Below are 19,120 nucleotides of genomic sequence, written 5' to 3'. Positions count from 1 at the left end.
GCTAAATTGCTGTGGGGGAGAATACTTGTTTATTCCAGACCTCAGTCACTCTGATGGTATAAAGAAATGACTTATCAGGACTCCAGGAAAAACAGAGATCATCCAGATTAACCTCATTACAGATGAGACATCTGAAGCCAAGAGAAGATGGGGAATGTGCCCCAAGTTCACACAGCTAGTAAGTAACAAAGCCTCCTAATTTTGAGCGAGAGATATTTCAGTGGACCTATGCTACGGTTCAAGAATATTAAACCAAGAGATTGCTCAACTGTTGGGCCTCATCCAATTACAGTTCTTGGCATCACATTAGATTCTTTATCAACAATTTTTTCTTGACCTGGCCAAGCACTTAATACTCAAATGGAAACACTGGCTTCTAGCCTAAAGGGTCTAGAAAGAAACAAACAATTCACTATTTCTCCCTTTTCCTCCCAAGACAAACCCATTTAATTATCAGCAATCTTCATCAGGTTTTGATGTTTCCTGCTAAAAGCCAATGTCAAGCCATGATAATGAGTAGTGGCCAAGGCAGCAATGTGGTAAAACTTACACTTTCTATAAATCACTCCGATTTCAGCATCGAAGTAGATTATAAGAGGGAAAGAAATCAGGCAAGTGAGGCGAGGAGGAAACTCACAGGCTAAGAGAAAAGGGAAGTGGACCAGAGGACCAGAGGGCTCTGTGAGGTCCAAAGGAGAGCCTCGTGGTAATAAGTGTGAAGAAGTCAGAAGGGATGGGGCAGTATTCACATTTAAGGTTTTCTAAGCATCAGTCTGGTGCTGAAGAGGTCACAATCAGGGATTTAATCCACATTGAGGATGGCTGTGTTTTAGATCTACTCTTTCTTCTGCTGCTGCTGCTAGAAGAGGCTGTCTCATTTATGGACATGACTTCCTTCCCGTCTGCCCTCTCTAAATGGGTGAGCTCACTTACTGGTCGCCCTATACCCTATACAATTTGACAAATGAAGACACTGGAAGCGGGATGTGGAAATTAGCCTGCCCAAGGATACACAGTTTGTCAGCTGCTGAACTCGAAACCACATGAATCTGACTCCACAGCCCGTGCACTTAACCATGTCATGTTCCATTACAGACCTTTATCATTTTTTACATCAATGCTAAGTGCAAGTGTGGCACTTCCAGATGCCCACGTTTGTATCTACTGCACTATAAAGTACCTCCCTGAAATATTGCTCTGGTCTCTCATTTCCTGCTTAACTTAGTCCACTTGCCCCTTGGTAAGGCATTTATTTTGTCCCTGGACATGGTCCGGTTGACTACTTTGACCATCAGGAGCTAGATCTTCTGTTTTCTGACTCAGTTAAGTTTGCTCACGTGGCCAAGAGTAGACTAGTTCTTAGGACTGGACTTTATGTTCTGCTGAGTATTTAAGATATGGTTACTACTTGTAGGCCCTTATCTTGCTATATTAATGCACCTGACGTAAAAGTACCTGGATATCGTATCATCCAATACTACCATGCCTCTATTCACCTTGTGGGGGCTTATGCCCTCTGGGCTTCAGGAAAGGTGATGGACAGTGTCCTCTGCAAGCAGTAACCTTTCAGAGAGAGCCCCAGGGTTTCCTTCTTGTGTAATCAGCCTCTTAAAAAATGTATCACTAAATTAAAACAAATAATAATATTATGTAAAAAGCATGTTCTCAAAGTACCAGGATGTGGTACTGTCTTTAATTACTGGGATGATAAATCGGAACACAGGATTTTCTGTTCTTTAGCTAGGGCATGACTTGCCCCAGGGTGTCCAGGGTCCTCTGATTTTAAAGAGAGCTGTAACATGTTATGGGTGCGGGGCCAGGGAGCTCAGTGGGCTAGAGTCCCTTGATAATGAGGTCATGGTTATAGGCCTTAATCCCTGGAAAAGCCAGTTAACTCAACGACTCACTCCAACACAAAGTCTAAGCAGCTGTTTCACAGAGTGTGCCACTGGATTCAAGAGGGCCTAGACAGGCAATGGGCGGGGTGGGGGGCAGGCAGCTTAATACAAGGTCATTACTATGGCTTGAAAAAACAAAATGCAAACTCTGCTAATGGTGGTTGATTGAGTGGCACCATCTTTCTTCGCAAGGGATGGTACACAGCACAGTGCATTTAACAGCATTAAGTAGAACAAAGAACTACTCTTGGCCACATGAGCAAGCTTAACTGAGTCAGAAAACCGAAGAGCTGGCTCCTGATGGTTATATTAGTGCCTTGTAAGAGTGCTCTACCTTATATGGCCCAAAATAAGATCTGATGAGGAAGCAAATACTTTTGGGGTGGGTGGTCCCACTCGAAACATCACCGCTGTGAGCACACTAGACACCATTTCTCCTCTTGCCCATAGTTTCTTGAACAAAGAGAAACGAGTCAGAGGTTTTATTCTCAGCACTTCTCCCTGAGTTCCATGCTGTATACTGCTTTATCGGGTTCTCTAAACAAGCTGTCATTCATCAAGCCCTTTAAGAAACCAGTTTCAAAACTATTCATCTTCAATATGGGAACTTCATGTTGCCATAAGAAGAGGGCTCCTCACTGAGTAGCCAAGAGAAGTCTGAAAAATATCTAACAGGATAGATTTAATTTCTCAAGCCTGAAAACTAAAACTAATTTAGAGGACAGGCACTGAAGGTTTGCAGAAAAAGGTTGTCCACAATTATGGATGGATTGATCATATCCTCATTCCATAGAATTATATGATTGGCAAAGATCCAGGTGGTAGACAAAATGCCTTTGGCCAAACATGTTATCTTTAAGTGCAGGAGGAAAAAGATTTCAAGAAATGCTCCCACTTGTCATTTCTGACAAATTTAGCCATACGGTTGGTCTAATCTATGAAGAAATACGACATACAACCAAGGTACTTGGGCATAACACACCCATGGACCATGTTGACCAAGAGATCCTTCAGGAGAGCCTTTTGTTTACCATATAATTTCTTGTTAGGGCTCAGGGTTCAGGGTTCTTTTTTAAAACATTTTCCCTTCTGAAAATCAGGATGGTGATGACTTTTTAGTATAATCATAGAATCCCAAATAAATGAAGATGGCTGTTTCCGTGAGGGTGTGGGCAAATAGGCATTCTCATGCACTGTTAGCAGACAATGTCAAGTGGAACAACCTCTATGGAGGGCAACTTGGACATTAAAAATGCCCATATCCTTTCATGTAACAATTCCACTTTCAGCAGTTTAACCTAATGATCAGTTTGCATATGTATTTAGTGGTTTGTTTGTAAAGATCTCCACTGAAGCCCTGTTCATGCAAGCAAAACATTGGAAAGAAACTAAATGTGTATCAGTGTGGGCCTGATTAAATACATTATGATCCATCCAAACAAACAAACAAAAAAACACTTCATCTGTTAAAAGAAAGAGGTACTGATCTTAGAATCATCTCTTAGACACAGGCAAATAACAAAATAGGAGATTTATAGTATGTTACCACTCATCTTAAAAGTAGAGTTATGACACAGACACACAGACACACACAAATATACACATACCCAGAGATGGTACAATTGCCCAAATACAAGGTACATATACAAGATATGTGCCCAAATAAACAAGGTAAGGTATTCCTCCTCCCCACCCGACCCCTGCCAATTTCTTTCTCAGGAAAAGGGGGAATTGCCTTATATTCAAATCCTTATAAAATCTCTCAGGCAATATGGTAATTCTCCATATTCATTTATTTTTATCCATGGAGTACTGTTTGGGAAAGACACATTAGGATGAAGTATTCTTAGTCGATGCCAGTTTTGGATGCTCATAGAGACTATCTGTCAGGATTGGATAGGATGTAAATTACTTTTGCAGGTATGATCAGTACTGTAAGTGTTAGGTGTGATAAACAAGATTTTTAAAGGTCACTTTTGAAATTAATGCAGTGAAAAGGGCACCTGTTAGCCCAAGATATGATAGTATGACTATCAAATACAACAGCGAATACAACTGATTGAAACCTACTCAAAATACAAAGACCTGTGACTTATAACAAGTTTTTTTTAATAAAAGAGAATGCCTCCTCCCCCCACTTGGAATAAACTCAAAACACCACTCTTTGGACTCTTTTGGAAATAAGTTGGGTGTTAACTCCTAACAATGAAATTGGCAATTATCAACTTAAGCATTTATCTTGATTTGCCTGTATAAACTATATTTCATGGTAACCAAAAGACCTTAAGCAGATGAGAGGTAAAGTTCTTTTCAGCAAAAGCATTGCAGTCAATAAAGTGTGGGAGGTAATTTTTAGAAAAAATAAGTTTTAGAAAATCACTATTTACTAGTCCCTAATTTAATTATTGATTTGGGCAATATAGTCATCAATAGATGAAACATTAGACAAAAGGCTGATGAGGAACTCTGCATTGGAGGGGACAGGGAGGAGTCCCCACTGAAGCTTCTGATCAATCTACACAGCACTACACAACGGGACGAGCAGTGCCTTCTGATTTAATATGAAATACTCATATGAAGACATCTTGCCAAAAGTTGCACCTGAATCTTATTAAGCCTTTAGAACCAACTTTTTCCATTTAAAGGAAATACAGGGAATAGAGATGCAACTTACATTACATTGAATGAAACTAACAGGCAAATCCAGAAAGTGGTACATTCTACAAGACAATGACTAGTTTCTTCAGTAAGTCAATGGTAGTGGAAAAAGAAGGAAGACTGCTTTAGAGTGGAGAGATTTAATAGACACGACCCAATGCCATATGTGGATCTTCTTTGGATGCTGATTTGAAGGAATCAACTATAATGCATTTTTGAGACAACTGGGGAACTCTGATAATAGATAATATCAAGTCACTGTTGGATTTTGTAGGTGTTATTATGGTATTGTACTTATATTAAAATATTGATCAATGTTGAACCAGGGTGATAAGAATAACACAATTCTATACCATTCTCTCTACTCTTGTGTACGTTTGAAAATTTGTAACAGAAATTTTAAAAAAGTGATAGAGGAGAGAGTTATATTGTGAAGATGTAAAGATACACCTATACAATAGATTCAGAAAGCAATCATCTTAATATTATAAGAATGTGTAATTGCAACCAGAAATAAAATATCCAGGGACAGAATAATATGTGGACTCAAAAATATTCAAAATATATATGGATATAATATGTGGATTCAAAAATATTTATATCTAAAGATGTTAGATGAAATTCAAATGGTCTACTTGGATAACTACTGGGTATTTCAAAAGGGGGCTCTAATGATTACAAAAACAGTGATATTAAGATGCATAGGAAGATTTTGAATTATGCTCCTCATGAAATGTGAGAGTTGAAAAATTTCTCCCAATGCACACATTATATAATGTGGCTTAAAATATGTAAGAGTGATTAACAATTTAAATATCAGAAATAGACATTCACCATTTGTGTATCCAACAGTTTACATATTCAGATAAGTAAAAAACCTGTTTTAAAAATTACATCATTGTGTGACCTCATATTCACCCATATGTGGCATGTGTGTGCATGTTTGCCTGCGTGCGCAGAGAACCCATGGAAGTTTAACCTAAGAATCCCATAACATATCCTTTCTGGAGCTTTCCTTTATACAAGATAACAAGGAGACTAAGGCACAAGGCTTGGCGGGACATTTACTTTTCACTGTCTACTCCTGTAAACCTCCTGGTTACACCATGCCCAAATATTACCTACTTAGGAAAAAAAATCATACAAATAAAAATTACAGTGCAGCTTGTATCTCCCTATGTTTCATGACACAGTCCCAACAGATCTTTTTTAGCATTATTTCCTGTTAAGTCCCCTGCCAAACTGGAGGTTTGTCCATGAGACTGGTACCACTGATTTCACTCTTCTGGTCATTCTCTGTTTCTCTCTCTCTCTGTGTCTTTTAAAGATTATATTTATTCATTTATTTGACAGAGAGATAGAGAGAGAGAGCACAAGCAAGCAAGCAGAGTGGCAGGCAGAGGGAGAGGGAGAAGCAGACTCTCTGCTAAGCAGGGAGCCTGATGCAGGGCTTGATACCGGGACCCTGTCATCATCTTCTGGTCTTTCTGATATTCATTCATTAGATAGTTGTTAAGGATTTCCTTTATGCCAGACAGTGTTGCGGGCCCTAGGGATACCAAAGCAAATACAAACTAGAGTCTTAATCCAGTGTTCCTTTGGTTTCCTTCCAGCGAAACTGTCCATAATCCCCACATGTTAAATCCTACACTTTCTCAAGTCATGATTGAAATGCACCCTTCTCTAAGGATCCTTCATTTTACCCTCTCCCTGGCTCTAAATGATCTGTCCCTCCTCTCTCTCCATCTCCGTGGCTCCTGTAATTATGTCATGCTACCTGCCCTATTCTGCTCAACAGAATAACTGTGGGTGTCTTTCACCTCTAATGATACCTAGTACTCAGCCCTTCACTATGTGCCATGTTGTGCTAAGCACTTAAAATGCCTCCCCTCCTTCACTTCCCCCAACCTGATGATGTATGTATCTTCTGCTTACTATGGATGAGAAAACAGACACTCTAATAAACTAATTAAAGTACATGCCTTTGCGGGGCGGGGGGAAGTGGGGAAGAGTCCCAGCTTATTTCTTTTTTTTTTAAAGATTTTATTTATTTATTTGACAGACAGAGATAACAAGCAGGCAGAGAAGCAGGCAGAGAGAGAGGAGGAAGCAGGCTCCCTGCTGAGCAGAGAGCCTGATGCGGGGCTCGATCCCAGGACCTGAGATCATGACCTGAGATCATGACCTGAGCCAAAGGCAGAGGCTTTAACCCACTGAGCCACCCAGGTGCCCCAGCCCTGGTTTATTTCTTGATACAACTTTCTTTCTCTCCCTGTCGAATGTTCTGAAAGACCATGAGCTTAGAGGTCATTGTGACTCTCAGAACATGGTTCTTAATGATGAAGCTGTGTTAGGTGCATTAAACGTAGCATGCACTCAGGAAAACTTCACCAAATTAAGTCATTCATTAAACAGGATCCAAACCATCTCTGAGTTGCAATCATCAAAAATACTTGTCTATTACAATGTTGAAGAGAGAGCAAACATGAAAGCGAAAGAGAAAAGGGGTCTGTTTTTCAGTGCATTCTTATGTAAGAAAAGGCTTTAAACATGAATTCACATATATTAATGAGAAATCGGTGAGGCCAGCTGCTGACGTCAGTAAACTCAGCCCTCTGTAATCACACGGCTACTGCTTCTGTGAGAATTCTGCAAGAATTCCAGACGTTGCCAGATAATTTCTGACAAACACATGTTGTTAATGATAATTTAGAGGATGCCAGGCCTTTTTTCTTTCTTCCTTTCCTTTTTTTAAACTTTACATACATCTGCTCAAAATATCTAGATTTGGTGGCCAATTATAGAAGCCGTTTCACAGAAATCTGGTGAAATAATGTCATTTTTAGCCTTCACTCTCAGCGATGGCCTCAAATGATTAGACATGCAATTCTGAAGTTGATTTATGGAAGATGGAGGCCAATTCTCTGGCCCTGGGCCTGAACGCTGGGATGGCAGAAACCCATACTGGAAAAATTTAGTTTTCCGAGTAGATGAGGGTGATTAATGGAGAGGTTCTTCTCAAATTGGGCTCCTAAGAGTAAGCTGCTGTGCTCCCTGAAGCTGAAAATGGAATACAGGGACTGATTATTCCTAGCACCAAATGATTACAGACACTGGCTTGAATTTCACCATCATAATAGGTAAAGCAAAACAATAAAAAACACCCAGACTTAATGAAAAGAAAATACAAACTCTATACACTGAGAGCAGAGACGTGTTTGTCTAACTTAGGCCACTAATTCATGGAAAAAATCCATTGAGGGCAATTTAAGTAAAAGGAAAATTAAGTTAAGTGGTTTTCATTTTTTGGTCTACAGAGAAATAAATCAATATTTTGCTCACTGACTTTAGAAATTAAGAACAGAGAGCAAAAATCTACAAAAACGTAAAACCAAAATTAGTAAATTAAATACAAGCTAAAATCACAGTAAATAAGTAGATTCCAGTTACTAGATTATATCTTAAAAGCTCTTTAGAAGTACATCTTGATTTTATATTACTACCATTTGGGGTGAGTGTATGTGCGAAAATGGGCAGTACAAGACGAAGCCAACACAAATGAAAAAGACAGCCGTGTAGCAACCACAAGTGCCCAAAGAGATAAGGCATCAGATCAAGTTATTATGAGAACAAAGAGATGAAGACACATCAAGAAAGAGAAAGAGATAGGGAAATAGAACAGAAAGCGCAAAACAGACAGGTATATACAGTATCACAAAAAGACAGAAGAAGGAGAGCTAGAAAGACAAACATTTTCTTGTTTGTTTCACAAATATTTACTGAGGCAAAAACAGATCCAGAAAATGGGAGAAGCAGACAGGAGAAGCTCTGTAGGTCTTTGACCTTGACCATGTAAACTCTTGCTGTTGACCGAAATTGTACAAAATTGTTTCCTTTGTTTTTTGGAGCACAAAATCCCTGTGCCAGATACCAAGGGAGACAAAGGGAGGAATAAGATAGACTGACTCCCTACCCTCTAAGGACTTATTTAAAAGCTGAACTGGGCATATGAGTAAACTATCTACTGGTTTCAACATTCTTTGAAATGATGAACTAGCCGGGAATTGAAAACAGACCTTTCCACAGTGGCAGGCAGGATTTCTGCTTTGACTTTTCAATTTAGATTATAAAGGTTTTACAGAATTATGGAGAAATACAGAACTTTCCTTTTGCACCTTCGGACGTCAGAGGCATAAATAACCAGGAGGGGAATTTCTTTGGTATGCAAAGTTGCTTGGCGGCCTAATCTTTGTCCTTGGAGAAATCAGTCTTGCTTCATTACCTGGTATCTGGGAGTTATTTGAAACCATTTCTTACTTTTTTTCTTTTTTAAATTCAATGCTATTTTTGGCTCAGTTGGGTCTTAGTGGGAAAGAGCAATCGAAACAAAATTGTAACATCTTTCACTTCCCACTTCCCAAAAAACCAACTCCCGAAACAAACCTACTTTTTTGAAAAAATAAACAAATAACTCCCATTTAGACCTACAACTAAAGCAGCCCTGCCCTTTAGAAATAGAAGGAGAGCCTGTTGTAAATTTGGGGGGGAGCTATACTCTAAAAAGATTAAAAGATAAAATTAATTTTGATAACATACTGTGGGTATGTAAATACAAAATACTACATTGTATGCATGTAAAATACCACTTCAACATGTAACCAATATATAATTTATTGAGATATTTTGTATCATTTTTTCCTCCTAAGTTGTTGAAATCAGTGGATATTTTAGACTTGTAGCATATCTCAATTTGGACTAGCCGCACCTCAAGTGCTCAATGGTCACATGGTTACCATACTGGATGGCAATGATCTGAAATGCAGCTTCTCTGTGGATTGTGTATCCATTCCAATTATTAGCTCCACCAAAACCCAACCAGATTACAACAAAATCTACAAGGCAATTTTTGCTTTCTAAGCTCCCTGAATACTGTGTTTTAACTGGCCTTGAGGTGTTTACCTTTTGGGCATTAAGAAAGCAAGTTGAAGTGTGTGTGTATACGGACTGGAGAAGGTATGGCTTCCTTACTTAAGTAAAACAACCAGTTCACCAGAAGTTAAGAAGGAAAATTCTAGGTGGGAAATAATGGCTACAAAAGCCAGCCCTGCCCTGCACTCAGGTGAGGGAGACTTGTCTCAGTGTGTTCCCTGTATGCTAATGAATGTACCCCTCTATCAAGCATTTACTACTATAGAATTTAAGTTTTTTTGCGGGCCCACATCATTACCTATCTCTGTCTCTCCAGCCCTTAGAAAAGTATCTGGCACACAGTTGACACTCAATAAATGTGTGATAAACAAATAAATTAATTTAAATACATATAGTTTCCCATTTGCATCAGACACGTTTCAAGTGCTCCACTGCCACCTGTACCACTGGCTATTGTATGGGACAGCACAAATAGAGAACATCTCCATCATCACAGAAAGTTCTGTTTAGATAGCAGAGGTCTAGAGCAATTCGCAGAAATACTATTTGACTGACAGTGGTCGCTAGAGACTATAAAACTCTTCTTCTTTCCTCCATGAGCAAGTAAGAATACCAGTGATATCAAATGACAAAGCAAAAGCAAAAGCACAAATATTTTAACCCCTAAATATTTCAAATGCAACAGCATTATGGTTTCCACTGGAAGAAGAAACTTGGCCGTCTGTTTCTGCCCGAGTTTTTGCCTCCCTCTTCTGGTTTTCTTATCATAAGAAAGAAACCAGCATGTTCCCCACAAGTGCCACAAGACTCTTACCCCCTAGCCAAAATATCTAATGAATGCTTTCCCTTATTTTCTGAGATAAGTTGGAAATTTCAAAAGAAACTTTAGTACAGAAGCTAAAGTGGGAAAAATAAATAAAAAATAACAATCGTGAAAAATTGTCAAGCTTATGTACAACATACAATTTTCTGAACCTAAGAATCCAAGGAAAAGCAGTGAATTACCCGAAGAAGAAACTGTCCATTCCCTTATCTGAAAATAGAGTCCACTGGCTGAAGGGCTAGCGTAATTCTGTAGGCACATTAGCTGTATCCCTTCCTTTTCAGCCAGGAGACCTCTGGGGTACCATCTTGGTTCCTGGCATACAGTAGTTGACGCATCTAAATATCTTGTCACCTTCCCCATTTAAGGATACCTCTTAAGAACTCTTCATTTGACTTTAAACAAAACATTTCCCTGTTTCAAAAATTGTAGCCCACTCTCAGTTTCACACTAAGATCTGAGAAACATACCTAATTAGAGTTGACTTAGAGAAGAGATGACCCCCACCTTTAGCTCTAGTGAATGATCTGGTCCTGTGGTTCTCAGGATTTCTGAAGATCTTTCCCAAAGTTCAGATTCCTAAGTCCCCACTCCAGACTTCTGAATCAAATCTCTGACAGCCAGGCCTGGGGATCTTTATTCTTAACAAGCATGCTAAGTGAAAATTCTGTACTCCATCTCCTTTAGGGTTGTTAATCTGTTTCCTCCTTACTTGCAGAGTCAACTCTGCCCTCCTCTGGACTATTAGGTAAGGAGTTCTTCTGCCTCCACTCTGTCACTGTACAGTTTGACAGTGAAACAGGATCGGAAGCCCAATATCCATACAGATGTAAGGGGGACAGGGATAAAAGGAGTTTTCATGTGAGTCAGAGGTTTCTATAACTCTACTGCTTTTCCAGAGAAATCAGTTTGAATCTTCTAACTCTATGGGATTCAAATGTCCCAAAACAAATAGCTCTCAGCCCGACATTAATGCAGATTCCAGCAAGATGTCTTGCTATATTAATTAACAGTCAGTCTGTCAACTAGAAAGACCAATATTGAGAATGCAGAACTTGAAATAACCCAGGCTTGCTATTGAATCTGAATGTATATCTCTGGTGCTTATCTTTTGATATTTTAAATAACAATCACTTACCCTTGACCTATTTTTTCAAATCTTGTGTATTTTTTCTTTGGGTCACCAACACTCACAATGCTTCCTGAGTATGGGGGTGGGGGGAGAGGAAGAAAGAGAGAGAGAGAAGATTTAAATTGGGTGGTTGATTTCCCTTTATTTAATACTAAAAATTACAATGCCACAGTCAATGACAAACAAAATATCAGAACAATATTTTCATGTATTTTCTATAATTTTTATGGCTCATAATATGTTTTAAGTTAAAGTAACAAACAGTAACATATTAATTAAAATAGTAGTAATAACCTGTGCTGTTTTATATTCAAAATTGATGATGTTTGAGAAACAAAAAGGACTGGACACAACTCAACATTTATAAAAAGTTCACATAAAAGGATACTGTAGATCAGGAGATAACAAACATCTAAAAACTTGCATGAACTATTTAATAAAATCACTATCTTCTCTGAATTGGAGAGAAATTGAGTGCTACACTATATTCAGTTCTGCTGGACAAATATCTCTTGAGCCATTACTATGTACCCAGTACTGAGCTAAGAGTGATAGGGTCTAATAAAGAACAAAGTTGACTTATAAAGCAATGAGACTCATGCTTTCTGAAATCCTACACCCCCAAACCCAGAACCCTCCATGCACTCTACTTTTTAGTAATAACTTTACTGGAATATGACTTCCATACCATAAAAGCTCACTCATTTAAAGGGTGCAATTCATCAGTGCTCCCAAATGTATGAAGCAAACACTGACAAGAGTGAAGGGAGCTATTGACAGCAACACAATAATGGTGGGAGATTTTAATTAATAGCTCGCTTTCAATAATGGATCGAACAACATTAGAGAAGATCGGCAAGGAAATGGAGCACACAAACAACACTATGGAACCATTAGACCTAACACATTTATGGAACTCCTCACCCAGAAACTGAGGAATTCACATTTCTTTCAAGTGTACATGGAACATTCTCCAGGATAGACCACATGTTAGGCAGCAAAGCAAGGCTTAGCAGATTTTACAAGGTTGAAATCGTACACAATGCCTTTTCTAATCATAATGGATGCAAACTAAAAATCAATAGCAGAAAGACAACTGGAAAATCCCAAGATATTTAACTAAGACATGCGTGAAAGAAGATACTTCAAGAGAAATTTAAAAATAGTTTGAACTAAATGAAAATTAAATACAACCTATCAAATTACGTGGGATGCAGAAAAAGCAGTGCCCAGTATTTTTTTAAAAAGGAAAAAAAATTAAGTGTACAATTCAATGGATTTTCATAACTTTTTTGAGTTATGAAAATTTATTAAATTTCACCATAATCTCATTTTAGGAGGTTTTGATGATCCCAGAAAGAAACCGTGTACCTGTTCGCAGTCACTCTTCATCCATCCCTCCCCCTAGGTAACCACCAATCTACTTTGTGTTTCTATAGACTGTTCCAAACACTGGGGAATAAGGTGGTTCATAACCATGCAAGAAAAACATTAAATTTATCATGTTTGGCTATGGGAAACAAATATTGGCTCTCCCTTTTTTTTTTTAAGCAAACATATCGGTACCATTACCTTTGACTTATATCTTACTATCACGGCTCCATTTGAAAGAAGTGTAGTGTCAATAGGATAAGATTTACAGCATGAACTATTTAAGAGAAGGTCTCTACATTCTATCTCCTAATGTCCACTCTTATTCATTCCCTCCTCTTCATGCCCATGGCCAGTGCCATTGTTCAGGCCCTTAACACCTCTTGTCCAAACAATTGCACTAGTCATTACCTACCTCAACACTCTACCTTCTCTATCTTCCACAATGCTTTAGGAATAGGGCCACCATATAGTTCACAAACCAAGACTGTCCTGGGTAAGCTGATATGTACAGTTGCCCTTCTTCAGAATGATTTCACTCTTCCTTACAAGGCCTCAAAAGTTCCTCCTTGCTACATAATCAAGTCCAAATTTCTTAGTCTGGCATAGAATGCTCTTTACCGTCTAGCACCAACTAACTCCTACCTAACAAGACTAATCTCATATAATTCCTCTACTCTCCATCCCTCCTACTTTAAATCCTAGTAATGCTATCACTATTGAAGGCTTAGGTCTTTGCAGATGCTCCCCCTTTTCCTTTTCTATCTAACCCACAAATTCCTATTTATTACTTAAACATGTCAAGTCATCCTAATTTGTGAATTCTTCTCTGATCCCTCTAATGAGATTATCATGTTTCTTCTTGAGGGCAAAAACCTTGTCTTTTCTTCCCTATAACTTCAGTGTCTAGAACAATGGCTGTCACTGAACAGATATTTATTGACCAAATGAATGAGGACAGGAAAGTATATATTCGAGTGCTAAACTGTGTGCTACAAACGATACCTAGTGTTCAGACCTACCAGTAGATGGTATACCTTGAAAAAAAAATAAATGTTTCAATCCTAGACTGTTCATCAAGCTGTTAGATTTGTTGGTGGTGGGGGTGGTGGTTTGTTTTTTCATAACACAAGTCCATGTTTCAGTGAAGTTAAATAAGACATACACGATATGTGAGTTGTTATAATGCTTTTTCTCTTGCATTTCCAATCTCAGTCCACTGAACTACTGTCTGTCCTCTCAGTAGCCCAAGTCAGAAATCTGGGAGTCTGATCTGACTCATCCCTCTCATTCACTACCTCCATGTGGCTGTCCTCCAAGTCCTGAGCCTGCATCTGTTTACCTCCCAGAGACCTTGTCAATCTGTCCCTTCCTCGTTCCTACTGTTCTAGTTGGGCCCTCATTGTTTTTGTCTGGGCTATTCTAACAGCCTACTCACTGGACTCCCAACTGCTAGCCTCTTCACACTCCAGTCTGGGCTCCACACCTTACTCTGGCAGGGTGCTCTAAGTGCAAATGCAATCATGTGATTCCCTGGTTCAGAAGTCCTCAAAGCTCCCCCTGATGCCTACAGGGCAAATCTCAAACGCCTTGGCAGGGAGCACAAGGCCCTTCGTATCTGACTTTTGCTTCATTCTCCATCTCTTTTCCACCACTTCCCCACTCAACCCTCATCGCTTTGACCATAACAAACTGCAGGTAATGGTGAGCTCTGGCTTGACAGGTAAGCTTCCTTTCTTAAGACTCCAATCCTTCTGCGGAGAGAGGGGAACCCTCCTACATTGTTGGTGGGAATGCAAGCTGGTGCAACCACTCTGGAAAACAGCATGGAGGTTCCTCAAAATGTTGAAAATAGAACTACCCTATGACCCAGCAATTGCACTGCTGGGTATTTACCCTAAAGATACAAACGTAGTGATCCGAAGGGGCACGTGCACCCGAATGTTTATAGCAGCAATGTCTACAATAGCCAAAATATGGAAAGAACCTAGATGTCCATCAACAGACGAATGGATAAAGAAGATGTGGTATATATATACAATGGAATACTATGCAGCCATCAAAAGAAATGAAATCTTGCCATTTGCGACAACATGGATGGAACTAGAGGGTATCATGCTTAGCGAAATAAGTCAATCGGAGAAAGACAACTATCATATGATCTCCCTGATATGAGGGAGAGGAGATGCAACATGGGGGGTTAATGTGGTAGGAGAAGAGTAAATGAAACAAGTTGGGATTGGGAGGGAGACAAACCATAAGTGACTCTTAATCTCACAAAACAAACTGAGGGTTGCTGGGCAGAGGGGGGTTGGGGGGGGGTTATGGACATTGGGTAGGGTATGTGCTATGGTGAGTGCTGTGAAGTTTGTAAACGTGGAGATTCACAGACCTGTACCCCTGGGGGGAAAAATATATATATATATGTGTTTATAAAAAATAAAATTATAAAAAAACAACAACAACAACAACAACAACAAAAAAGACTCCAATCCTTCTACCTACCACCAATGATATAATTAAGTGACATTGAATAAGTTAGCATTCCTGGGCATATGCCTTCATACCTTCTAAACTTGCTATTCTCCTGCCTGGAATGTCCTTCTTAAATTTTCAACCTCCTATTCATGCTTCAGTTTAGCTTCGATGGTGCCTCTTCTAGGAAGACTTCCCTGATTTTTTTCAAATAAAATTAGCAATTCCCCTTTATTCTACTGTACCTCCTCTCTCTCTTTGTCTCTCTTGCCTTTGCATTTACAGTACTTCTCTAAACTTAATACACCATGTATCCATCTTTATATATTTGACATCCCCTTATAAACTATGTATAAAGGACAAGAGTCAGGTCTCACTCATTTCTGTATCCTCAGCACCTCCCCAAACAATGTTGTGTGAGAAATACATTAGTTACTCAATAACTGTCTGTTGCATTGAACTCAAATACAATTAGGCATTTCCTTTTGTGAATGCCCCATATTTTAAGAAAGGGGTTGGAGAACGTATTTTACTTGAGTTACATCTACAGAATGCCACCAATTTAACAATTTCTGAGTTGCCACTTCACTTTTCAAATTGTCTTACAGATTTCTACATCACTGAGAACTATCCTTATTCAAGTAAGCTATTAATGGATAAAGGCCTGGACTTTCTTCTTTTTTTCTTTTGTTTTTTTCTTTGTTTTTTTTTTTGTTTTTTTTGGTAATGAAATGACAATTTGAAAGTCACTTGAAACCATCATTTTATTAAGGAGTTTATAGTCTTCTAAGAAAGTTATACTATTAAGTTGCTGAGCAAACTCTTTTCCATAGACTGAACAAAAGCAAATAAGCTTCAGCCCAAGCCACTTTCTGAATTATGACCAATTTCAATTGGCAGGGTTCAGTTAATGAGGTTTTATGGTAGTAAATTACTCAACCTTTATTTCCTTGGAATGCAGAGTTTAAAAAAAAAAAACAACTGGAAATAAATCCTTTCATGAGGATTTCCAAAAGACAGCCATTTTGATGAGCTCCTGCCTCTGGATTGAACTGCTGTTCAAATAAAATGGCGTCTCCACACCCACTACCCTTCACAGGAGAGTGTGTGCTGCCATCTACTGATGTGAGGTAAGTGCACAGGAGGTCTTGTTTATGATTCCCAATCACAAAACAAGCTTTTCAAGTGACCTCTTTCATCAGAGCCACTGTAATAGGTTTTTATAAATTACGCTAAGGAAAGGGAAGAAAAACCCCACTGTGACACAATAGGGGAAAACAGTGACAAAAATGAGCAACTCAAAATCAAAAGGATAAAAAAAAATAGCCACACCAAAACAATTTTCCTACCAGGGCAATTTCTTAAATAAGAAGCCAACTGTTAATTTGAAAGTATGAGGACTTAAGAAATGACTAAATAGTAGTATTTGAAAATAGGGTTCATGGTGTGGTTTCAGTGACAGAAAATCCTATCAGGGTATTTTCCTACATATTAAGCTAAGTTGAATTCTGACCATTGAAAAGATTATTCCTTTAGCATACCAAGGAGGTTTGGATTCCTGAGAAAAAAGCAAAAATAATTCTCTAAATTAATATTAGTCCATCTGAGGGGGAAATTAGAAGAGTTTTGAGTGGGGAATGCTGGAGAAGGGGAGGGACAAGAAGAGGAGGTGATGGTGGGGCCCAAGACAAATTTCCTGCCTTGTACTATTTTGCTGACAGTGCCTTTTGGAAATTTTCTCTAAAATGTAGGGGTTTCTTTATTTTCCAACAGATTCAGACAGACCACAATGAACAAGCCAGACCCAGGCTATCTGTCTGTGTAAAACTGAAAGATGATCTGTTTATTTCAGCTATTAATGATCCCATGATCTGGCCCCCCCAATCAGCAACTGCGTAGAAGAGGAATAGCCTGGCGGCTCTGTGGTCTGGGCTGCCCACCTCACAGTAATTGGATCCCTGAGCCCAAAGATGGCTGCCATCCCGCCTTCCCCATGCTTTTGGTGGGATCTGCTCTGGTATGGGCTATAGGCTCTTCCTTGACTTCTCTGGCTCCCAGCCTCCTCTCCTTTGCCTCTCAGCACAGGCTCATTTACTCCTTCCCTAAGCTCCAAAGGGGGCCTTGATTCTCTCAATGACTTCTGTATAAGGACCATGCATCTTAGCTTGTTTCTGGTTTCAAACATTCTGTCCCACTGGGCGACCCCCACTTTTTTATGTTGCAAAATATGGTGGCTCTCATTTGACAAAAATAACATGATTAAATGTGTACTACTATTTATTGTGTTAGGTGTCTTACATACTTTACCTTGTTTAGTCCTCACCAAATCCCTATCACATTGGTACTAGTACTACTTCCATTTTTCAGATGAAGAAACTGAAATTCAGAGAAGTTGACTGACTGGCCTAAGGACACACAGCTAGTCTGGGCCTATGACTCAGACTCCCTTATGATTCATTCCAAAGCCCGGTCTAGTGTACGATCTTACGAAGGCTTTACATTCATGTAATAAAATGGTAATTACCATTTACTGAGCACCTACTGTGTACAAGGGACTGTGGCTGAGGTTTTTATATGCCTGATTCTCATTTAATTATTATTATGCCATGACATTGGTACTATTGATATCTCCATATTTTTCTTTTTAGATGAGGAAAAAGAGGTCAAGGAAAGTTAAATCACTTGCCCAGAGGAACACAAGAAAGGGGCTTGTCATTTCTCACTCCAATACTTGTCTTCTTATTCACAGGTTGAGTTACATAAAATCCATCCTATAGGGGTGCCTAGGTGGCTCAGTCATTAAGCATCTGCCTTCTTCTCAGGTCATAATCCCAGGGTCCTGGGATTGAGCCCTGTGTCAGGCTCCCTGAGCCTGCTTCTCCCTCTGCCTCTTCCCCTGCTTGTGTTCCCTCTCTCTTTCTGTGTGTCAAATAAATAAATAAATAAAATCTTTTTAAAAAATCCATCCTATAGACAGAATCCTCAAATGCAGTTATGATTCTTATCTCTGATGCTCAGAGGGGTGAAATAAATCATCTGAACTTATAGAGTGAGGCTGTGGCAGAGAGAGAAGGCACATAGGGGGTGCACGTCCACAGATGCAGCAGAAGTAGGAAAGACCCACTTTGCAGATTTTGCAGTATAGCTCAGCCTGGACCCGCTTCATGAAAAGCATTCTACCATTCTCTATAGGCTCTCCCTGCCAAGATCTGGAAGTGTGAGGTCAGATTGGCAGTTACAGGTGGCCTACAGACCAGAGAGAAAGTGAGTCTCCCAAAGCCTGAGTAGTTTCTAGGTGAGAAGAAAACACCCACTCCTTCATTAAAAAATGTAATCAAAGGCAGCTTACTCCTCTTCATCATGTTGCTCAGGGCAGGGCAGAATACACAAACAACAAGAGTGACCTTGGTTCTCTCTTCAAGGAAAGCCAGATTACAGTCTGCAAGGAAAGCCAGATTTTGGCACAAGAGAATAATGTTCGTCTCTCTGTCAGTAAGTATAAGAAACCCCAAAATGCATCTGCATTCTAATAAATCAATTAAGATTTGAAACAAAGACCCATCATAGTCATTTTTTTAATGAAAGCAAAGCTGTCAAATTTTAAAAATCTAATAAAATCTCACAGGGTCATGTCTACATGTATAAAATAAAGAAAAGAATTGAGGTAACTATCTGAATAATTGAATTGGAATTATCCAGGAAAGTCTTTCTTTTTCCTTCCCTCTTCTATATATAGACAGTTGGGATATGCAGAAGCAAAGTGGGTTAATAGAACTAGTGTCACCTTTGAAGGCAAACAGAGTTGAGTTCACACTCGGGTTCCACTACTCATTT

At 39.1% G+C, this 19,120-nt stretch overlaps 1 protein-coding gene across 12 annotated transcripts in view; it reads right to left on the bottom strand.

Annotated features, from left to right (window-relative positions):
- Positions 1–19,120, bottom strand: part of PAK3 (p21 (RAC1) activated kinase 3) — a 240,398-nt gene that overhangs the window by 29,715 nt on the left and 191,563 nt on the right. For all 12 annotated transcript variants that reach the window (XM_032837026.1, XM_032837029.1, XM_032837031.1 and 9 more), the window contains one exon: positions 11,447–11,510. In XM_032837026.1, the coding sequence (XP_032692917.1) occupies positions 11,447–11,510 (64 nt within the window). The remainder of the gene's footprint in view (positions 1–11,446; positions 11,511–19,120) is intronic.

The sequence above is a fragment of the Lontra canadensis genome, unplaced genomic scaffold (assembly GCF_010015895.1).
Source record: "Lontra canadensis isolate GAN:19392208 unplaced genomic scaffold, GSC_riverotter_1.0 scaffold96, whole genome shotgun sequence".
Classification (NCBI taxonomy): domain Eukaryota; kingdom Metazoa; phylum Chordata; class Mammalia; order Carnivora; family Mustelidae; genus Lontra; species Lontra canadensis.
The sequence above is the reverse complement of the archived record's forward strand: the minus strand, read 5'-3'. Positions and strand labels throughout refer to the sequence as shown.